This window comes from Ictalurus punctatus, chromosome 7 (genome assembly GCF_001660625.3).
Source record: "Ictalurus punctatus breed USDA103 chromosome 7, Coco_2.0, whole genome shotgun sequence".
NCBI lineage: Eukaryota > Metazoa > Chordata > Actinopteri > Siluriformes > Ictaluridae > Ictalurus > Ictalurus punctatus.
Genome location: NC_030422.2, coordinates 16,836,062 through 16,857,764, shown reverse-complemented (window position 1 = coordinate 16,857,764; position 21,703 = coordinate 16,836,062). Strand labels below are relative to the sequence as shown.

The 21,703-nt window shown below is 36.4% G+C and overlaps 2 protein-coding genes across 3 annotated transcripts; both read right to left on the bottom strand.

Moving 5' to 3' along the window:
* Positions 1-601: 601 nt before the first annotated feature.
* On the bottom strand, positions 602-10,661 carry ap1s1 (adaptor related protein complex 1 subunit sigma 1). 2 transcript variants are annotated; one of them, XM_017472443.3, is made up of 6 exons: positions 10,471-10,661; positions 7,746-7,777; positions 5,724-5,902; positions 3,037-3,145; positions 2,507-2,644; positions 602-1,763 (listed from the first exon to the last, which is right to left on the bottom strand). In XM_017472443.3, exons 3-6 carry the CDS (start codon positions 5,900-5,902, stop codon positions 1,716-1,718), a joined length of 474 nt encoding a protein of 157 aa, XP_017327932.1. In that variant the 5' UTR covers positions 7,746-7,777; positions 10,471-10,661; the 3' UTR covers positions 602-1,715. The 2 variants fall into 2 exon arrangements, with proteins under 2 accessions (XP_017327932.1, XP_017327931.1); XM_017472442.3 differs by lacking the exon at positions 7,746-7,777 and having other exon boundaries at positions 10,471-10,660.
* Positions 10,662-11,985: 1,324 nt separating this feature from the next.
* On the bottom strand, positions 11,986-15,203 carry serpine1 (serpin peptidase inhibitor, clade E (nexin, plasminogen activator inhibitor type 1), member 1; the record flags this gene model as incomplete). The annotated part of the gene is given in 9 exon segments (NM_001329324.1): positions 11,986-12,298; positions 12,396-12,479; positions 12,577-12,663; positions 12,747-12,847; positions 12,938-13,136; positions 13,295-13,489; positions 13,727-13,951; positions 14,054-14,295; positions 15,124-15,203. Coding segments are annotated over 9 exon segments (1,254 nt in total). The 3' UTR covers positions 11,986-12,251.
* Between the last annotated feature and the right edge of the window lie 6,500 nt (positions 15,204-21,703).

Here is a 21,703-nt window from a genome sequence, read left to right as displayed (position 1 = left end):
CAGAAGAAATGCTGCATAAACACCCAAATTGATTTTGAAATTGGGTTTTTATTTTATTTTTTAAATTACATTCACACACAATCTGATAGCTAATGGACAGGGAGGCATGTACTCATGCTGTGTAAATTAATTTAGTTATTCCACAAACATACAAGTTCTACACTATCTTGGATCTGTATCACAAGATGGTTAAAGCTTTTTACTTCTTTTAAATCATAATCACTACTGAATTCAAAGAAAATGTTTACATTTTAGCATAAAACCACAGCTATTCTTCAAATGAAAAATCAAATATAAAAGATTAGGCACAACATATAAAATCAAGCTCTGGACATTTCCTTAATGGACTAACCTATTATTAATTAACAGGGTGAATAAATCATAACTACCCCCATAATTTTACCCGGAAATGGCAGACTTATAAATATAATTACCTTGTCTGCATTTCTATTTGCATCTGCATTCTTTCAATCAGTTTAAACAGAATCTGCATCTTTATGTACCTTCTTATGAATCAGCTCCAAAATATGAGACAGGTGGTGAGGGCACCAGCGATTTGACACAGAATAGATCAGTATTAAGGAAGAAAAATACACAACTGTACTCAAAACATTCTTTTTATTTCAGACAATACATTAAAAAACTTTTTTTTTTAATTTGTATCCTAACTACGTCACACATGATGCCAAAGCCCTCATTTTTTTTTAAAGGAGTTATTCAAATATTATTCCCTTTTTATTCCAAGACTACGCATTTACAGTCAGTCTCTTTGGAAAGCAGGAAGTAGAAACAGACAAAACAGGAAAGACGTTAGGTACCATTTTGTGGGTATTTTTTCCCCTCTTGTATTAAAATAAACATTCAGAGACTTTGCAGATGTGGTTCATAGAACTAGAACTGAATGAATAGACCATATGAAGCGGTCTATTCAAAATTCTACCAATTCAAAGGCCTATTCAATATTTCTCTTCTATTTCCTATGTCACACATCACAGTTTATTTTTAAATCTGGCTCATGGAAAACTGCTTTAATGGTAGACTGTGCAAGCGAATAGCACAGATACGCCTCCCACTCACTATAAACACACTTTTTTTTTTTTTATACACATACACTCACACACGTACATAGATTTACTGTGTGGTCCCTATACTGCAGAGCAAGCAGTTCAGGCCTGATAGGTCATCTACTTTAAATCTTGCATCATATTTAAAAATAGACATGCATGAATGGTTACAGCCAATCTTTCCTGAGCAGCAAAAATACAATCTAAGTATTTCTGAATATATTAATTTGAGATTGCAGAAATAAATAACTGCTCCTCATAGTCTAAAAGCATATTGTGCAATTGTCTCCTTTTGTTAACATGAGAAGGCTTGATGCACTTTCAGTTCATTACAAATAAATGGCTGTGTATCGAGTGTCTAATCTGTATCCCACACTATAATCTGTATAGTGCATCTTCAGAAAGAGAGTCCTGGATACAGACGCAGCTATTTTAACATTATGAATACAAATGGGGCTGAAAAAAGTACAATCACATGCGGAACTCAGTAGTATAAAAACTGTATACACACTTTCAAACCATCCCTCTATCCTGTGTCCTTTTTTGTGCCATCATTTACCCTCCCTCCCCAAATACACTCTAATAAAGTCCATTCCCTCGGCAAATGCAGTAGTAGTACCTAAAACTGTCCCATCTAAAACTCAGTCGATTCTATGCGAGACCCATCTCCTCCAGTACACTCCTTGGAGACTCGTCCTCCTAAGACAGACCACAGAAAAAAGTTTAAGGTGTGCTAGATCAGGCACTTTTTTATTTTTTTACACTTTTCATTTTCTAAAGATACACATATAAACATTATATAAAATGTACAAATCATTTCAGTCATAATAAAAGCTAGAAATAGTGGTTCAAAAGAGCATTTTCTCTGCTATTTCTTGCACACTGCTGACACGTTCACACTAAATCACCACCTTTTCAGTGTTGCCAAATTAGGCAGCATCCGCTGAGATTAGGATATTTTTAATCACCTTGAGCTGAAAAAGGCCTAGGGCTGGTAGCCATAATTTCTGACACTATCTAGTTGGCACCATGTACACGTAAAAGTTTTGTGGCAGTGGCCAATGACAAAATGTCCGTTTCCATGTGTTTAATACAATGATGGGTTAGCAAAATAATTCTTAGTGATTCTTTGCATTACCATGTAGTTTTTCAATTATGTTCTATGAATAAAGAGGAAAATAAAGTAATATAATCTACACAATTGTACAAAAAAAGCAAATTAATAAATATAAAATCATTTTGATTTTTTTTTAGCCAAGTGTACACTAAATTTCAGGTTAAGACCATTTTTATCTCAGTGCAATAGCTGTATATCCAAAATCAGTCTTAACCAGAATCTATAGCAGATTCCAGACTAGGAATATAACCTAATCAGATTTTTAAGAACTTGAGCATAATTACATTTTGTGTGAAAAGGCATCAATATACAGAGACATACTCACCTCTTGTAGCAGGTCAGCTTGTTCAATAGCCTTGAGCACACTTTTTTTTGAAGTGTCCTGGATTTCTCCCCCCATCAGAAATTCATCCAAGATAAAGTAAGCCTTCTCAAAATTAAAAATGATGTCAAGCTCACACACCTAGAGGGGTCAGACACAAATGTAGCAGACAATTACAAATTAGAGAATATGAATTCAGAATATAATTTATCTTTTATTTTAAAAACTGTGTGGGTTAAAAAATAAAAAGCACTAATTTTCATTTACAAAAATACACACAAAAAATAAAATTCAAGCAATCTGATTTTTATGGACACTATGAAATGGATCTACTTATGACCTGAAGCAAAAACGCTACAGAGAAAATAGGATCGGGAATGAAGAACAGAAGAAAAGGTGTGCTGAGGCCGAAGCTATGAAATGTAGAGAGATACAAGGGGGAAAAAAGCTAATAGCAAAAAGAAAGAACAGGTCAGTGAAGACAACAGAGAGAGATAGATGGAGAAAACAGATAAAATTGAGGAATGACTCACACTGCCAAAGTACTTATCCAACAGCTCCACAAAGCGATGGATGACCTCTAGGGTAATCAGCTCGTTGTCCTGCTCTTCAACTGCACAGCAGAAATACAGACTGGCATACCTACACACACATATATACAAACACCATAGGTGAGAACAGAAGCGAACCAACATATTTCCAAGAATACAATTTTACTGTCCTTACCACACACACACACACACACACACACACACACACACACATTGAATCAATAGGTATGTCTTACTATGAAACTCTCTACCAACTTTCTGCTCTTTTTGAATGTGCAATGCTTTGTGATGCACAACAAAACAGAAAATTTGCTTTACTTCAGCAGTTTATGTCAGAAAAATCTGTAAGATAAATTTTACTATCTGATGAACCGTACATTAGGTCGAATCACTTTGGCTGCGTAAACTGACTTTTGGCTGCATACAACGAGAATCCTATTCTGAAAGAATGCCCTACTGGGAAGTACATAAATATGCACACATCACACATCTGTACACATCACCAAAACTGTACCGTCACGTCTAATATCGGGTACCATTTATTGTACAGCGACAGTGGGGAAAAAAGCCATACTGTGGCTCCGAGAGTGGTTAAATAAATGCTGAGGCTGACTGCAGTGAGATTTCTACTGGCTCATGTCTCACAGAACAGCAGGTAAAGTGTAATAGGTGCCAGGTTTTGAAGTGATGTGCGGTTCCCCACTGACGCACAGAGTAAGTCATCACGAACATCTGATGTGGCAACTTCTGATATTTAAGGTCAACTCAGTCCACAGAAACTCACAGAAGTGCCAGGTTTCACACTGAAACATTACATGTGAGCATATTACACAACTGGAGAGAACACACAAGGGGATTCTTGTCTCCCTGCATATGTATGAGCTACATCACCACAAGCATGTAGCTGACCTTCAACAGAATATAAAGTAAGTGTGCATGTGTGTCTGTGTATTATGCAGCCATGAGAAGTTGTGTAATCTGTAATTTATCTGTAACCAGCAGGACACCTGTTTGTGTATATATGCGAACAGTAGACAGTGCAATAGATCTATAGCCAATTCAACAGAGGCTTGATATATAAACAATTGGGGGGGTATCACTCTTCCTATCAAACAAAAATGATCTTTGATAAGAAAAAAAAAAAAAACACTCTTACTCTTGAACAAAGATCTTTAAACTCCACAATCAATCAATAAGTTTAAGTTACAGATGGCATGTTAGTTAATAAAGGTGTAACGATGAGAAGATTTGGATTACTCATCAGTTTAAAAGGCAAAAATTCAAATGAATTAAGGGAACAAAAAATCAAGTATTATCCATTTTAATTGATTATAAATGGATTATTACTGGAAAAAGGACAGACAACTGGTGCGCAAACAATAACGAATATTTTTAAAACGAATGTGTAAATAGGCCAGAAAGGTGATTTGTCCGTAACTGATATTTATAACAGTCCTCGTCTAAGTCATCACTACCAAATTAACAGGAGGCCTGCCCCAGATTCTGAACAAAGTTGGTTACATATCATTCAGAGTAGATGTCAACCTATAATGGATTTTACTGATACAGATAACTAAGCTGGGAAGAACCTGCATTAATCAACCAATAGTTTTTAAAATTGATACTATATGAAAACATAACACTCAAAATAAAATGCTGCTGAACTTTATTACAAAAATAAACAGTACTGACTGTACCATGAAAATCATTGTCCTTTTCAAATGAAATATATAAATATTAATATATATTAACCATTAATATATATTAACGTATATAAAGATATACATCCAAACTGAACGAAAAAAATACTCCAAACACCCAAAATAACAGATAAAATATAGAGATAGTTAAAAAAAAAAAAAACCCACTTCAAATAACACAACAAAATTTGTCAGTGATAAGATTTTATTTCGCCTCTAGAGGCTGCTCTCGTACTGTATAATGACAGTGGACTGTTCTCAGCCGCACCTGGGAAAAACTATCAGTGTGAATAAGTGATAGTTCCAGCAATCAGTTAACGGTGCCGATTAATCGGCAAACAGCTCAATTGGTCGACCTCTAATTCTGAGGTCATTAAATCAATTCACATTGTATCGTAGCATATTCACATATTATTGTTAAATATTGAATCATTACCTAGTGAATCAAAATTGTATCATACTGAAGCCTGACATTTACACTTTACTATTTAAGGCAGTTATCTATTATTGTCAAAAGGTGGGTGGAAGGAATAAGAGGTTTTAACATTAAAACCACTCTGTAGATACAGCAATATGATATGAATCATTTGAGTCTTATCAGAAAAACAAAAATAGATCATTATGATCTATAAGCAGTACACTTCAGAGTTGATTTTTTTAAATGTATTTTTTATTTATGTGTAAATGCATCCTTTAAAAAAATAAATAAATAAAAATAAAATGTTGGAGATAACCAAATAATTATTGGCTGGTCAACTAACAAGGTGTCCAGAAGCATGAAGTCCAGATGTGTGAACCAAAGAGAATAATTATTAGCAACATGTGTACAGATTATAATATAGTAAACATGCACAAATGTAATATATCTCACTTAAATTTGCTCTTGTACAATGTCTTCGTAATAAATATATATAAAAAAATAATGTTATTTCTATATACACCATGTATATATTTATTGTGTAACCTCACCTCTTGTAGACTATCTTTAGGTCTCTCCACTCCAGGAAGCTGCACATTTTGGGCTTCCGAGCCAACACCACCTGCATGAGCTCTCGCACCATTTTTTTCTTGTCACGCTCAGCTGTGGCTGTATACCATTTCTGCAGCCGCAGCTTCCCCTGCCGGCTAAACAACAGCATAAATCGCATCTACACAGACAGACAGAAAGAGGAAGAGACATACAGAGTGAACAAATAGGGGATTGTTCACCATCACCCTTTTAAATAAACAAAAATGCAAATTATCTGTGAAAGTAAATAAAGCAGGCTAAAAACAGACTACAGCACATAAAGAACAAGCTTTGGGTTCTATAAAACATTGGGCAATGCTTACTGACAGCTTTGCTTTGTGTATCTTTGAATGGCTTCATCCAAAGACACACAAGGGGGAGCAAAGTAATTAACAAATGTTTAATCAGTCCTTTTTTTTTACTCTGCAGGGGCTTTAACTCAACATTTTAATAGGTGTGGCACAGATTTAGATCAAAGATCATTCTTGCAATGTAAATAGACCAAAGTACTATAAAACATCACATGAACGTGGCCTGAAAAAGATAACAGCTGATAAAAATGGCCAGCTATGGCTAATACAAATGTTAAATTGTTTGGCTCCTATGCAGCACAATTTCAACATCATTCGTTATTTCAATCTTACACCATTAGCTGGGTCGATATATTTCACATCTGTTAAATATTTGAGCGAGTTGGAGAGTGCTGCATTAGTCCCTGTGGTTCTGGCCTACATACACCATCCTCCACTGAGCTCACTCCATCCACATGTAGTAAGCCAGGTCTGAGAATCTCAATTCAGTCCTCATGGGGTGACAAAGAACCAGGTTGATCTCTACAAACCAGTAATTATAACTGCACCAGGAAACACCCACTGATTAACTGGACCAGAGTAAATGTACAGAGTGGCTGAGAGGCTGTATAGGACCAGTGCACTTGTCCACTGTTGAAACAGGCAATAACTGGAAGTTACCCTGACAGAACAAAATGTATGTACTGTGAAATTATGATAAAGCTTAATCAATGTTAGAAGGCATCAGAATGGACAATCCGGGCCGGCACAGCAAGGCCCGACACCGATACATGACATTTATATTAGAATACAATATCAACATGTATGCAGCAAAATATTACACACACACACTACACCTTTACACATGTGCTAGTGGCACATAAAAATATTTGCCTGTGATACACTGTGATTAAAACTCACGAACTGGATGCAGAGGCTTCTGGTTTTATGGACCAGGGAAATATACACAAAAAGGAATTCAATAGTACTTGATTTACATATGAAACAGACCTTCAGATACACCATGTTAAATAAATTATGTTATGGTCTTCAATGCCACAACACTTCATATACAATGTATAATATGCATACACATATTATCAATGCCAATTAGACTAATATGTGTCCAAACCACAGATGCAGGTCCACTCACTCTGGCTAATTAATTTATTAATGTATTGCCATTACCATCCCAGGCATCACACTGATACAAATCCAGTTTGCTGGGGGGTATTTTCCCCCCCAAATCTGGTTCATTCTTCCTCTAGCCTGGTGTAATAAGGAGTGTAAAAAAAGATTAAATCAAGGACATCGGCAAAAATAGCATTCTCCAAAGAGAGAAAGCCTACATCTGTCTGCTCATGAGTAACATCAGTTGTGCGTGTTTTCATTTAAAATCTAGATTTACCAGATTTCATTAAGTAGTACTTTGGCTATAAGAAAAACACAAAAGACAGGGATAAATCACAGCTAAGAAACAAATCAAGGCCTATCAGTCAAAGCGATAGGCAACACAGTGTATAATCTGGTTGAAAATGAATTACTATCACAAAAACACAGCAGTTAGTTTCAAATTACATGCAAAAAGCAAAACATCAGCTTAAAGTGTGTTTTACAGCTACTGTTAATATACAAACATTTTTACAAACATAGCAGACCACAGTTTACAGCTAATCTAATGCTGTTACTTACTGTAGTGAGTGTTCTCTGTTGTTTGTGTATGTCTAGTTTCACAAAGAAAAGGAGAGAGAACTTATATTGTAACAAAATGAAAAGTCTACAATATTCTAAGCTGGCTGAATAAAGAGTGCTACATTTTCTCACCAGTGATGATGATGATTATTTAGGTTGTTTAGGCATGAAGGACATGATTTAAAAATCATTCTGAATGCATACATGTATTAATGCTGAATGCTTTCAGAACTGCTGGATGAAATTCAGTTCATCAGGGCACACAAACTACTAACCTTAAGAGCCAAACTTGAAGCCTTATCAACTTGAACATAAGGGACATAACTTCCTTGCCATAGTAGTTGTTGAAATACAGGAAGTCTACAGATAAATTTCTCTGTACAGTTCACTCCACAAGGCCATAATGCTATGCTTATAAGAGAATTTACAAGTTGCAATTTCATCTCTATCTTACATTCTCATAAGCTTAAGTCCACATAAGCTTAAGTCCTGGAGCAAACTGCAGCACATCTGGAACACTTTTTGGTTCTGTAAAGTATATGCTTCCTTTCAAATGAGTGTGAATTTTAATTTATTACAAAATAAATACTATTAATTTTCAATAATTTAATGATGTACCTAAAGGAGATACTGAAATCGGTGACTTGTTAACTAATGAGTAATCTTTGGCACTAAAGGGCTTCGTCCTTTTTGAAAACAGATTATCATTCATGGCAAAGTGCAGGTGTGCTCCTGAGGGGTCAGTGACCACAAATGACTAAAACGGGGACATACAGTTCCATATTAATGTTTCTGGTTGTATACCCCTCATCAAGATTAAGCATATCTTCTAACCAACAGTAGTATGTGGGATCTTGTTGTTTGTTGTACGTGTACTCAGGCATTTCTATCAAATTCTCCATGAACATCCTGACAAAAACAAATTACAGCTGTCACTTCTGATAAAAATGCTTTTTGATAGCTGGTTTAACATCAACAGATGACTTTTTAACCAGCTTCTACAGTCTTCTATAGGAACATGATTAACTTTATGCCTTGGGGTCAGAGTGCATGCTAAAGAAGGATTTCTATAAAACTGTTAGAAATGTCTGTACTGCTGTAAAAGTCAGTACTACTCTGTGGCCATTTTATTAGATACAACTACCTTGTATGTCGGCCATGGGACCACAACTGACCAGGTATGATTTTGAGTCTGGGAACATTCTCAGTACAGCAGTGACCCTGACATATTAGTAATGAATGTACCAGGGGCAGCAGGATTGCTGTTGTCTTTAAACACAGTGCACCTAGGTGTACTGTTTACGTAAGGAATGCATGTTTCCATGTACATTGTGTTAACTGTTCTCTATCCACAGGTTCAGTGAAAAATCCCTGCACCAAAGCTGTGACCAATACACTCACACCACTGCAGAATTCACTAAAATGTCACTGAAGTTAGTGTCATTTAGTGATGTGTCGTTCATGAACGATTCGTTTATTTTAAACGGATCTTTAATATGACTCGGGAACAACGAGTTTAATTTGTGACCATGTATGCGCTGCAACATCCCCACAGGTTCTGTACAGGAAACAGAAATGATTAGTTCACGTCTCGAGTCTTCGGATTCGAGTCGTTCGTTAATCACATCACAGCCCCACTGTATTCAGCCTATGGGGCAGTTACATGATGAACGAACGACTCGAACCCGAAGACTCGAGAGATGAACTAATCATTTCTGTTTTCGGGGAACAGAAGTGACTCAGCTAAGCAATTGATGAATCATTTCTGTTTCTCATAATTCAGCCTTGGCTGCATTAGCCTATAGTACATTTGATAGTTTATTAAGTACTAGATGTTTTGGGGTATTTAACATGTAACACTTTAATTATATTCTGTTGAAATGAACGACATGACTCAAAAAGAACCATTTATTTTGCTGAATGAGGTTCAAAGATCCGAGTCAGTAAAACGATCCGAAATTCCCATCACTAGTTTCATTGCTCTTGAGAATGATCCACCACTAAATAATACCTATCCACTGGTAGACATGGTCTAGGGGAGCTAACAGATAGTACAGAGCACCAGATGGGATACAGGCAATAGTGGAAATCCTACATGTAGGGGTCCCTAATCAAATGGACAGAAAATAAATATATTTAAGACAAGTGTACTTGTACTGTTCAAGTAGTCATTGAGTACAGGTATGTATCCACCGTTTCGCTTTTGTTCATAAACAGCCCTGTAGCATTCGGAAAGTGTCTGAAGTCTTATCAATCTAATAAGATATTGAAAACAACAAAATATTACAACTGTATGAGATGTTAAAGCTATCAAATTGCAATGGAAACGAGAGCTAAAAGTTGGCTCTTATCTAACCAGTTACTTTGCTAGCTGTGCTAAAAGGTTACACTGGGGAAGGAGTGCACAGCTTTTGCGGTAGCTATCGACACAAACAACTTTGACACATTCGGCACATCAAACATACTGACCTCTCGGTGTCGATACTAGACATGTCAAATAAGACAAACACCGAGCAAAATAACTTGCAGCACTAGAAATTACTAAAATATTTTATATTCACGTATCCACAACGTTATCACCGACGACAGGTTTTTAATACAATTATTCCTTACGGTTTCGTTAAAATCTTAACTAGCTAGCGAAAAGCTCTTCTGCTTGCTTTAGCTCATCCGGTAACGTTACCCGACAAAGTCTCTCTCGGTTTCGGCACGCGTATTAACTTACCATTTTCTCAGCTTCTCAAGAGTGTCCAGTGCAACTAAAATATACGAGAAAGACGTTTTAACCAAACACGCAAAATACTAGTTATTCATGTCTATTTTATACTCTTAATAGTTCGGCGGATTCGAAAGCCCCATTGAGACTGGAAATGAAGCGTCATCGGCTCCTATGCGCATGCGCACTGCGTATTACTGCTTCAAGTGGCTCCTTTCGTGTAGGGAATTCATGACATGTCATGGCTTGGTAACTAGGAGATCCGCCTTCCTGCCGTCATCTATGCGTTTTTACGATTGGTTTAATTGCCATTCTGTGTGCAGGCCACAGTGTACTGTTCTGGTTATGAATGAATCGCTATGTATTTATAATAGCTGTTAGTAAGTCTGTCGTGGATGAGGTATTGTTGCCATGACAAACTCGTAGGCTGATTTTGGTTTCCATGGTGATGGGACTCGAACGATGTTACGTATGCGTTTGCGGGGGAAAAAAGGGTTAACACCAAGTTCATTTACAAAGTGAGATTTTTTTAGGAGAATATACTAAAATGTCCAACCACTTGATAGAACTTGATATATAAATCTCTGTTTATCCACACCCCTATTTCATTTCAGTTCAAAACCGCTTTAATGATTTTAACTCTGGTGCCCAAGGCCACTGCGTATTGATTATATAGTGCAAAACTTTGAATGTTTCTCATTTTACAGTCACGCTAATGACAAAAAAAAAAAAGAATAGGAAATTTCTTCTTGAAATCCCACAATGCAGTGCAGTAGATCCAAGTAATGTAAACTAGTAGGTCCAGATTAATGGACCAAGTATTGGGACACCAATTTGGACACATAAGTACTTTTGTAGTACAGTGTTGTACTGCAATGTTGATTTGATGACTAAATTTAGCAATCTCTCTCTCTCTCTCTCTCTCTCTCTCTCTCTCTCTCTCTCTCTCTCTCTCTCTCTCTCTCTCTCTCAGTATGAATGTGTGAACACCAGGTGTCCTCAGTTGCAAATGAAACACCAAAAGGAGCAAAGAAGCACGCTGATTTTTTCATTACAAAGTATATTTATTACAGTCTATTATGCTCCATGTACAAATGTGCAATCTTCACACAAAAAAAGACTTCACAAAGAAATAAATATAATCTTTAAAAAAAAATACAACTTTGTACTGAATATAATATGTAAAGTAAACATCACAATATCAAAATATTTTCTAGCAAATTTCATACAACACCTTGTCCTTACAGGTTACAAAAATACTGTTTTAGCATACTGTTTCTGTTTGTTTGTTTTTTGTTTTTATTAGAGGGATAATGGCTTTATAAAAACCTTATAAATCTGTCTGTATTTAAAAAGTGCTCATAAAAATCCTACAATAGTAACATTTGCTGGGTTTTAAGCCACACAGGTGTTTTCCTTCATTGACAAGTAGCTTTTACAATGCTTCCTACCACACACACACACACACACACACACACACACACACACACACACACACACACACAAAAATTAATAATAATAATAATAATTATTATTATTATAATAAATACAGTTCTAACTTAATGTCCAGTTAGTGATGAGAGACTTTTCAGTCAAACAAAGCACTTAAATGTAGGAAATCTTCAGACTTATTGACCCATTTGTTTGGAGGCCTATTTTCCAAAGTACACTTTCTAGTGAATTCAAAATTATTGATTCTTTATCTTGTTCCCAAAACCTGCACTGACTCAGTAGTAATTTGTTTGGAGACAATGACAATAATCTTCTTAGTCTTTGTGCTTCCGGGATTGCTAATGATTCTGAGGTTGGTTCACTTGACCCATGAATAGCACAGCACCTGTGGGTTAAACAGAGTAATCAGAATAAGCAACACAAAACAAAATATAATCTTGTGAACAAAATATAATTCACAAAAACTAGACAACAAAACGGACCTGTTGGCTTGTGCTGTATGAGGAAGAGGAATGGACGGTTCAAAATATGCTCTGCTATGGCCATGCGAGAGTAGATGATGACACCTATAGAGATACACATAAGTCATAAGTGTGACCTTCTTCATCAGTTTTTATGTTTAAAGAAGCAACACAACTAATCTTAGCTGGAAGTTATCTATACCTCCAGCAGAAGATCCTTTGGTTCCCTCTTCATTCACCTCAACCTTTACTCTCTGTAAAATCTTGGATACATACAGTGGCTCTTCAGCTGAGGGTGAAAGAGAAAAGAAATCTTTAATAGCAAATAATAACTATATGAAATGCCTGAAGAGTATATTTTTCTTTACTTACTAGTAATCTGGGAGAAATCAGCATTGGTCTGACTGAATATGTCGCCAAGACCCAGTTTGCTTAGTGCTGATTTCAGATCGACTTCTGTTTCTAAGGAAAACCTGGACATAGCATTGACACAAACACCAGTATTAGGCTTACATAATACAAACTTGAAAGAGTTACGTTTGGTGTAATGCATTTAGTTTTACCTGGGAATCACCAGCTCTCGGTTAACCTTCCTAAATTGTCCTCTCCATTCCTGGATTTTGTTGCTGCTAAGCTCTTTGGCTAGGGCAGAAACTGGTACATCCCATTCGAATGAGGATATGATGAGCATGCTCAGTGAGTCCCCCTCGTATGGCACCTCAATAACATCATATTCAATGCCGTCCTTTGTAACAAACTCACCTGGGTGGAGAGAGATATGAAAGCAATATTTAAAACAATGTTGGCAGGATACTAAGAACTAACCAGCCCATTCATATGCTCGTTCACTTATTTACCCATCCATCCACATTAATTCATACATTCATTTATACATTTATGATTACATTTTTCATACTCACCATAGTTGAACTTCTGTGTTGATCTCATCATTGACACTGACACTGCACTGCCATTAGATGTGTGGAAGGTCGCCTCTGCAGTCAGCCTAGGGTCAAAAGGGTTCTTCCATAGCCTATGGAAGTGGAGGGCGTTCAACAGCACCAAACGTGTCTGGTCACTCAGCGCTCCAGATTCTAGGAAATTTGGGATCATGCCTGAACAATAAAAGCAGAGGCGGAAGGAGAAATTCAAGACTTGTACAGACTTGTTTTATGGGATTCATGATAATTACACATTCATACACATACCAACTATACTTTCACACTTATAAAATGCTTTACACTGAACCTCAGACATCTAAGAATATCACTTTCTAAGAGTTATTTGAAAGTAGTTAAAATAAACACCCAATCCTGCTCCCAAATTCTCACCACTCACACACACAAACACACCTCCAGTGTTGTCTGACATCCAGGAGTTGATGATCTCCAGGGCAGTGTCAGGATGACTGAAGTCCACCTGGTGTGGCACACTCTGAAATGCCTTTAATAGGCCACGCCGGAAGACCTTCTCCAAGAGTACCTTCCTGTCCACCATTATGGCACTCGCCAATTCCAGTCCTTCTTCACTGGCCAAGTCTCTTTGAAGTAGCCTCTGTTGACGTGGCATTCCACGAGCTGTACATGTAGAAAGTGTAGGAAGTTAGAAAAATGCATAAAATTATTTCCCTACTACATTCACAAACTGATCATATTTTAGACTGTTTTCTTGATTCCTACCTTGCAGAGAGTAGCCCAGGTGTTGTTTGAGAGTCTGCAAAGTGGCACCACTGGCTCCCAGCTGAGCCATCCCCAGCATTGAGGAGATGCCATAGGGTGACAGAATGAGATTTTGATGTGGATGAGATTGGGCAGCTTCTGAAAACACACGTAGTCCAAAATCTACCTGCTGCTTCTTCAAGAGGTTACTCAGAGCTGACCCACAAAAGGTGAGGATCATCAGTACACACAGTCCCTGCATGCTACATTGAGAGAGATAGCACATTTAGCTTTTAGTTAACTGCAGAACTAATAATAAATTCAAACAAATTTATATTCAGATAATTTCAAGGTATTAAAACAAATGGAAATTGTCAAAACCTCAAGGAAAACTTGAGTTATGCATTCACCACTGGTTTAAAACACACACACACACACAGTTTAAATGCCATGTTTTCATTTGGCTGCCTTGACTCACATTTCTTTTTCTCAAAAGGTTTATTCATAGCTGTTCTGAAATACACTGGGCCAGTTACAATGCCAAGAGAGTACTTTCCATCTCAAGCCTAAGCAGTGCAACTTTCCACAGTGGACATTAGTCACTTTTCTATATATTGCTTTATTATTAAAATCAGTTTCTAAATCTAGATAACATTGTGGTGATAACATTGTGATTCAAACCACCTTATTCAGCTAACAGTTGATTTTTTTTTTTATTACAGAATCAAATTTCAAAAGTAAGCATTTGTGCTTTTAAATATTACCAAACCCACCAACATAAACCAAACCAAGATAGAATATATGTAGGTAAAATGTAATTATCCATTTGTGTTACCAAACAAGTCAACTTCACAATGCTAAGTGCAAGTAGGTAGTAGGTTTCCCTTTCCAATCATTCATTATCTGACCGGCTAGCAAAGTAAATATGACTATATATATATATATGTATATATATATATATATATATATATATATATATATATATATATATATATATATATATATATATATATATATATATATATATAAACAAAGCTAACAAAGCATACTTCAAAGCAAATCATTATATATGAAAATACCAAAATCATTACCTCAAAGTAGGTTTTGTAGGCTCTTCCAATGATTTATCCTTGCAGAAAGACTTCAGGAGCTGCCTGTCAAGCATGAGCTGAGTCTCAGCAAATTTCTCTGGTATTTAAAGGACTTAGAACTCCGCCCCTCCAGCTAACGGAAGCTGTGAAGTCATAACTGTCTGCATTTCTAGTCTGCCCCATCCCTCCTCCCCTGCTTTCACCTTACTTCACTACACAGACATGAAAAAAGTGAGACTGTAGACTAAAAAAAACCTGAGTCATAGGCTATGCATTAAACTAAGCATTCACATCTGGCAAGCTTTTGGCAACATATCAAAGTCTTTTTCCCTGTCCTATGTAATTTAATTACTAATTAGTTTACTATATCCACTCACACAGACAGAATGATTATGTAGTTTCTTGATGCCAGACTGGTGAAAGAAGACTTTCATAGTCCTATATTACATGGAAGCAGACAGATAAGATGGGAAACAGATTAAAAACTTGTTTTACACATGCTTTAAATGTGTATTAAAAGTATTAAACCAGCCTTGGACATCATTATCTATTCTTGTATGTCATTAAGGTTAGAGATCATACTGAAAGGAAGTGTCTGGCTCAAAATCATCTCACTGACTGTATCCTCCAGTGAAGGTGACACACTGTACTATTATAGTTTGTACTAGAGAATAAGCATTCCAGGGCACATGTTCATGGAGAGGCTCATAAGAGGCCTAAGTTTGCTTAGATGACAGTGTCTGGTGACACAATGATGAGAAAAACAGGAGAGAGGTGAAATGAAGTGAACTGTAGTGTGTGGCGCATTTTGAGCAACAATGTATGGCATAATAATTTGACAGTGATTCAATATACTTGTCTGTACCTGGAAGTGAAAATTATGACTAGAGGATAAAACCATTTAAAGTGTATAATGACCGAGTAATTCAAAATAAAAAAAGTGCTTTTCCCAAAATTATTACAACACTAAGGTAATAATTAAATGGTTGAGTGTTACACTTTTATTAGAACTGTTTGTTAGATGAGAAAGATTTTGAGACAAAAGACACTTATGACAAAGCACACAAACAATAAAATTAGCAACACTCTAAAAGAATGATGTCACACAATGACAAATTTCATATGTCTACGTGAGCTTCATATCACTTTATCACATTCATTTCCTTTCCATGTAATTATTAAACTATTTTTAGTTTATGTACACAGCAATTCCTAAATTAGCACCATTCCATATCATAAATGGAAAAGTCCACAAATGCAGACCCCAGTGAGATCGCCCACCTATTTCACATTACAGACAAACATGGGAACTCAGTTTTATCTGATGACTCATTGTAACCATATGAGCCAAAAACCAAGGGGATTTTGGAAAATCCATCAACTTAAGCCACATTCTAGAGCAAACACAGAATCCTTTTATGCCGTTTACAACTATGACATCTCTTCAGTTTTACTAGCTCATTACAGTGTTTAAGGTCTATAATACACAGCATACTGTAAGTCTAACATTACTTTTGTCAGCAGTAAAAACCATTTGTGTCTAGGAAAAAAGCAGTTCTGAATCTACACATAATAGCTGGAATATTAATAAGTAGTATGATGTACATCTGAGGGACACAGTGGTTAGTGGTTAGTACATTTGCCTCGCAGATTTGGGGTTGGGGGTTTGATTCCCGTCTCCGCCTTGTGCGCGGGGAGCGTGCATGTTCAGTCCACGCTTCGGGGGTTCCCTCCAGATTCTCTGGTTTCCTCCCAGAGTCCAAAGACATGTGTTTCAGGCTGAATCCTCTCTGAATTACACTACGGCAAATCATCTCTGAATTGTCCGTAGTGTGTGAATGTGTGTGTGATTGTGCCTTGCAATAGGTTAGCACCGTGTCCAGGGTGTCCACTGCCCTGATAGGCTCTAGGCTCACCGCAACCGTGTAGGATAAGCGGTACAGAAAACAACAAACAGACAACAAAATAATGTATCCGAAGAGACAAAATTATGATTTTAATATTGCAACGATTTATCTCCAGTTGATTTTTAACCCAAATAGAACCTTGTAACCAGTGTCGGCACCATGAGGGGGCCGAAGGGGGCCTGGTCCGGCCACCTAGGTCACTGTGCCCCCTCACTTCTGGTAAGCCCTCCACCCCACCCCCTCAATGCGATTTCAACCACTGGGACTCAGCACCACACCACTGTACCCTCTTCTTGAAATATCAATAATTAACTAAATATTTTTTTAACAATTTTGTAAATTAATTTAGTTTTACCATGAATACTGATTATGAATAAAGAGTATAAGTTGACTAAAAAAATACTTGACGTCACCAGCTGCCACCACCTTTAATTACCAGGAAAGGAGTCTGATCAAACACACTGCATCCACAATTATAAGGAAAATATATGGTACTTTATTAACATTTAATTCTTTAAAATTATTATTATTATTTTAGTGAGGTGGGCGAGGTAGGTCCCCCCAATGTCACTTTGAGGCCGTGTCATTCCGAGTGCCCTGGCGCTGACCCTGCTTGTAACACTAAGGTCACAAAATGCTGTCAGCTGTAAGGAATTGAAACTATGAACATCACTCAGATGAATGTTAAAACAGAACCTGGCTGCTATACAATATGAACTTCTTTTATAATCTGAACACAATTTCAGAAAGTATCTACTCAAAGAAAATAAATAATGTTAATGAGTTTAAAGATGTGAGGATCTTTAAAAAAATGTTTTAAAAATGTGAATAAAATTAAACTGAAATATATTTTTCTGGAAATGTGTGTACTGCAAGCACAACTGTTTACACACAAGGTCCACTTATAGGCACTTAAAGAGACTGATTGAAAATAATCACAAGATCAAGGTTGAGTCAGAATATTTTTGTTAAAATCATAATTAGACTACATGATCTCATGAAAATTGTTACATTTCACATATTACTTTAGCAGTCAATCAATATGACTGAAAATACTGCCCAAACAATTTTTAATGCTCCAACAACTCTCTTTGACAAATAAAAAAAATATTAGCTCAACGTGCCTTGCTTGATCAGACCTCAAGGAACACTCAGTGCAAGTATCTTAGAGGTGTGTATTCTCTTGTGGTACAACACACACAGTTTAAATGTAGTTTAAATGTAGCTGTAACTTTCCATTTCTCAAAAGGCCTATTCACAGTTGTTCTTAAATACACTAGTCCAGTGACATGAGGAGTTCGGACAGTTACCATTTTTTATTTGCTTTAATTTTTTTTATTTTTAACTTTTGATCCTATGTGACATAGTGACATCAGTGAACAGTTAAGTTCTAGTGAATTACCAAATTAAATGGGGGTATTACACAACAATGCAGTAGTCATTCATGTAACTGATTTTGGGTAAGAAATGATAAGCAAAAAATAAAGTGAAAGAAAGCAGAAGTAGTGTGGGTGTGTGTCCAAGCTTATGAAAGAGAGCAGGAACTCCCTTCTGTGTGCAAGGGACAATGTGCACTCCATCAGACCTCTGACCGCAACAGTGAATGTGACAGAAGAAAAGACCTGTCAACTGATGATGACTCTACACTTCCATTTTTAGTGAAAACACACCACAAAGTTAAAAATAATAATAATAATTAAATATGGAACCCAATACAAATGTGTTTTACGCAAATGGAATTATCTGTAGATTTATAAAATGCATAAATGGGTCCTTGATTAAACTTTGAAAAATATTCATTAAATCTACTGCATATTCAATCTCACAAAAGGACTCAAAATCTCCCATAACCATTCCCCAAACATAAAATTGAAGCTTCTAATATGTGATCAGTGTCAAGAGATAGACTAATGCTAGGACATGTACCTACAGTAAAATCAGCAATTATTCACATGGGACCTTGGGCCAATACAGTCAGCACCTAGTAACACCGAATTGCTCTGTAATTTCTCAGTAATTCCAAAGTTTCTTAATGCTTAATCAGATTTAAAGCAGGCAGTTATTGTCAAAATATTCCGCACAGGATGTGACCAGTGGAGCAAAAGAATGGAAAAAGAGGAAAAACATCTCATGAGTCTTCCACTCAGGAACAAAGAATGTTCTTGGAAATGATTATCTTAGCTTGAAGATAGTGAGAGTGATTAAAAATATACAGAGTTCAGGAAAACAGACAAAACAGAATTGTATAGAACACATTAGTGCGTGTTTCACATTTTCTTTGAAAGGTGTTCAACCAAACAACAGTGAGAGGAAGGTGTGAAGTACTTGTTAAGACTAAACAGTGTCTGTTACTATGAGAATGAAATGCGCAGACCATGTCACTTTCACAGATTTTAGCAAGGTAAACATATCATGGCAGTTTTATGCAATATACATATGCAAAAGAAATATTTCTGGTGTCTCATGTGAATATAATGCTCATACCATATTGATCCGTATATTTATAATCCTCAGTCTTATAAATATAACTTTTGGAAGCTGTGGGCTTGATGTTAACTCTGGCAAGATGTTTCAGAGATGGTATTATTGTACATGGTGCATCTTTAACAAACTATTGTTTTAATCAACTATTGTTTTAACAAACTATTGTTTTAATCAGATAAACTAAACAGTACAAATCAAAAAGTCAAATTCTTCTTTAGGACGTAATTTCTTCACAATTTTTCTTCACAAACAATCTTCACAAGATTTCAACACCAATTTTGAACTCACTGAAGTATAACAAGGCTACATTTGTTTAATATACTTTCATTTACTTGTTGTTTCATTGACTTTCATCTAATGGCACATGACTGGTGTTCACCCAATCATGTAAAAAGATTAGTTTAGCAACCAACAAAGTGTAATAAAGGTTTTTATGTGGGTGGCTGGATGTCCTAAAGGGCACAGATTGTATGCACATGTTTTGTGGTTGCAGTGACTAAGTCAAGAGGTTGCACATCCTGTAAACTGAAGTCCATATCTCTCCCTCAGCTACACGTAGTACATGAACACACCAGACCTTAGACAGTTAGTTGGTGTGAGTAACACATTACATCCACTTTTGTTCTGTATTGAAAGCAGTATTAGAGAACCTGTTATTTATATATGCAGTTCTTTTTCATGTAAGATATTCAGGTAACTTTCATTTCATTATCAGTGGAACTCATTCAGCACATGAAGTTACATTGCATAAGGAAAGAAAACACTTCTCTACACTGAGAATACTACGATTAGAGATATATTCTGTGCCAACATAAATATTTACATGTTTTGTCTGCACTGTGGTTCCCAGACCTCAAAACTCTGAAATGAACTGGAGTGTGTAAACTCATTATGAGAGAGAGAGAGAGAGAGAGAGAGAGAGAGAGAGAGAGAGAGAGAGAGAGAGAGAGAGAGAGAGAGAGAGAGAGAGAGAGAGAGAGAGAGTGTGTGTGTATGTGTGTGCGTGTGTTGCCCTGTAATCCCAATAAGGGTGTGTTCCCAGGATAGGCACCAGATCTCCGCAGCACTGACCAGGAAAAAAAGGTTACAGGAAAATAATTAAGTGAATGTAAACTCAAGATTGTAGGTTTGCATCTGGATTATAATGATATAATAATTTAAGTTGTTTCTGATTAACGTGATTATGCCTACTTTTACTTGTGATTCGCATGTTTATGTGAATTGGACACGTTGTTGTTTGAGTTGAACCAAGCAGGAGCCACACCTAGTTCCGCTAATATAATCTATCCGCCTTTGTCTTCAATCAAAATCTTGGCTCCTATTTGACTGGAATGAAAAACTGCAGCCACACCAGCCCTTTGTGGATATGTTTGGACACCTCTTTATAAGGTATTGCAACACTCTTGAGTAATTTTCCAACACATATGACTACACAAGCATCCAGTATTGGCTAGCATTAAACATAATGATTAGGTTTAAAAAAGAACAAAAAAAAAAACAACCTTGCTACCATTCCCTCTAATCAAAGCAAAGTCAGTTGCACACGTGTCATTACTTTACACTACATAGCAGTTAAATGCAAGAGACAATATACACAAATATACCTGGTCAGTAATAGGTTTTTGTTGATGGAACTGTTTTGGAAGAGTACTCCAGCAGATTGAATGAAATGGAAAAGAATTAGTTAATGAGGCAATAGTTTAAAAGAGAATAGCTTCAAACGAAAGCTGAATTCCTTCACTTTACTCTCATAGCCCTAAAGGCCCTAAAGGCTTGAGAAACTAACAAAACCTTGTGGTACATTCCTGTTGCACATGAGGTGGTCTCTATGCACAGGCCGAACAACTTCCAGACAGTTACATAACATTCTTTGCTCTGTGTTGTCTAGACATGCACCTTGAAGACACATCTGAGCCACGATACACACCCTGTCCACAAATACAAAATACCTGTGGAGACATTTCCTGTATGAACCAGATCTAACAGCATTAGAGCATTGTTTCATAATACATTTTAACACAGTTTCTAATGAAGTGCTAGGTGGTCAGTCAGTACGTTTACTTGGACAACAATAATCCGATATTAACCCGATTAAGACGATACTCTGATTAAGAAACTACCATGTAAACAGCGATTATGGATTATCTTAATCCAGCTAAAGTCATACTCGAAGTAAACACAACTCGAAT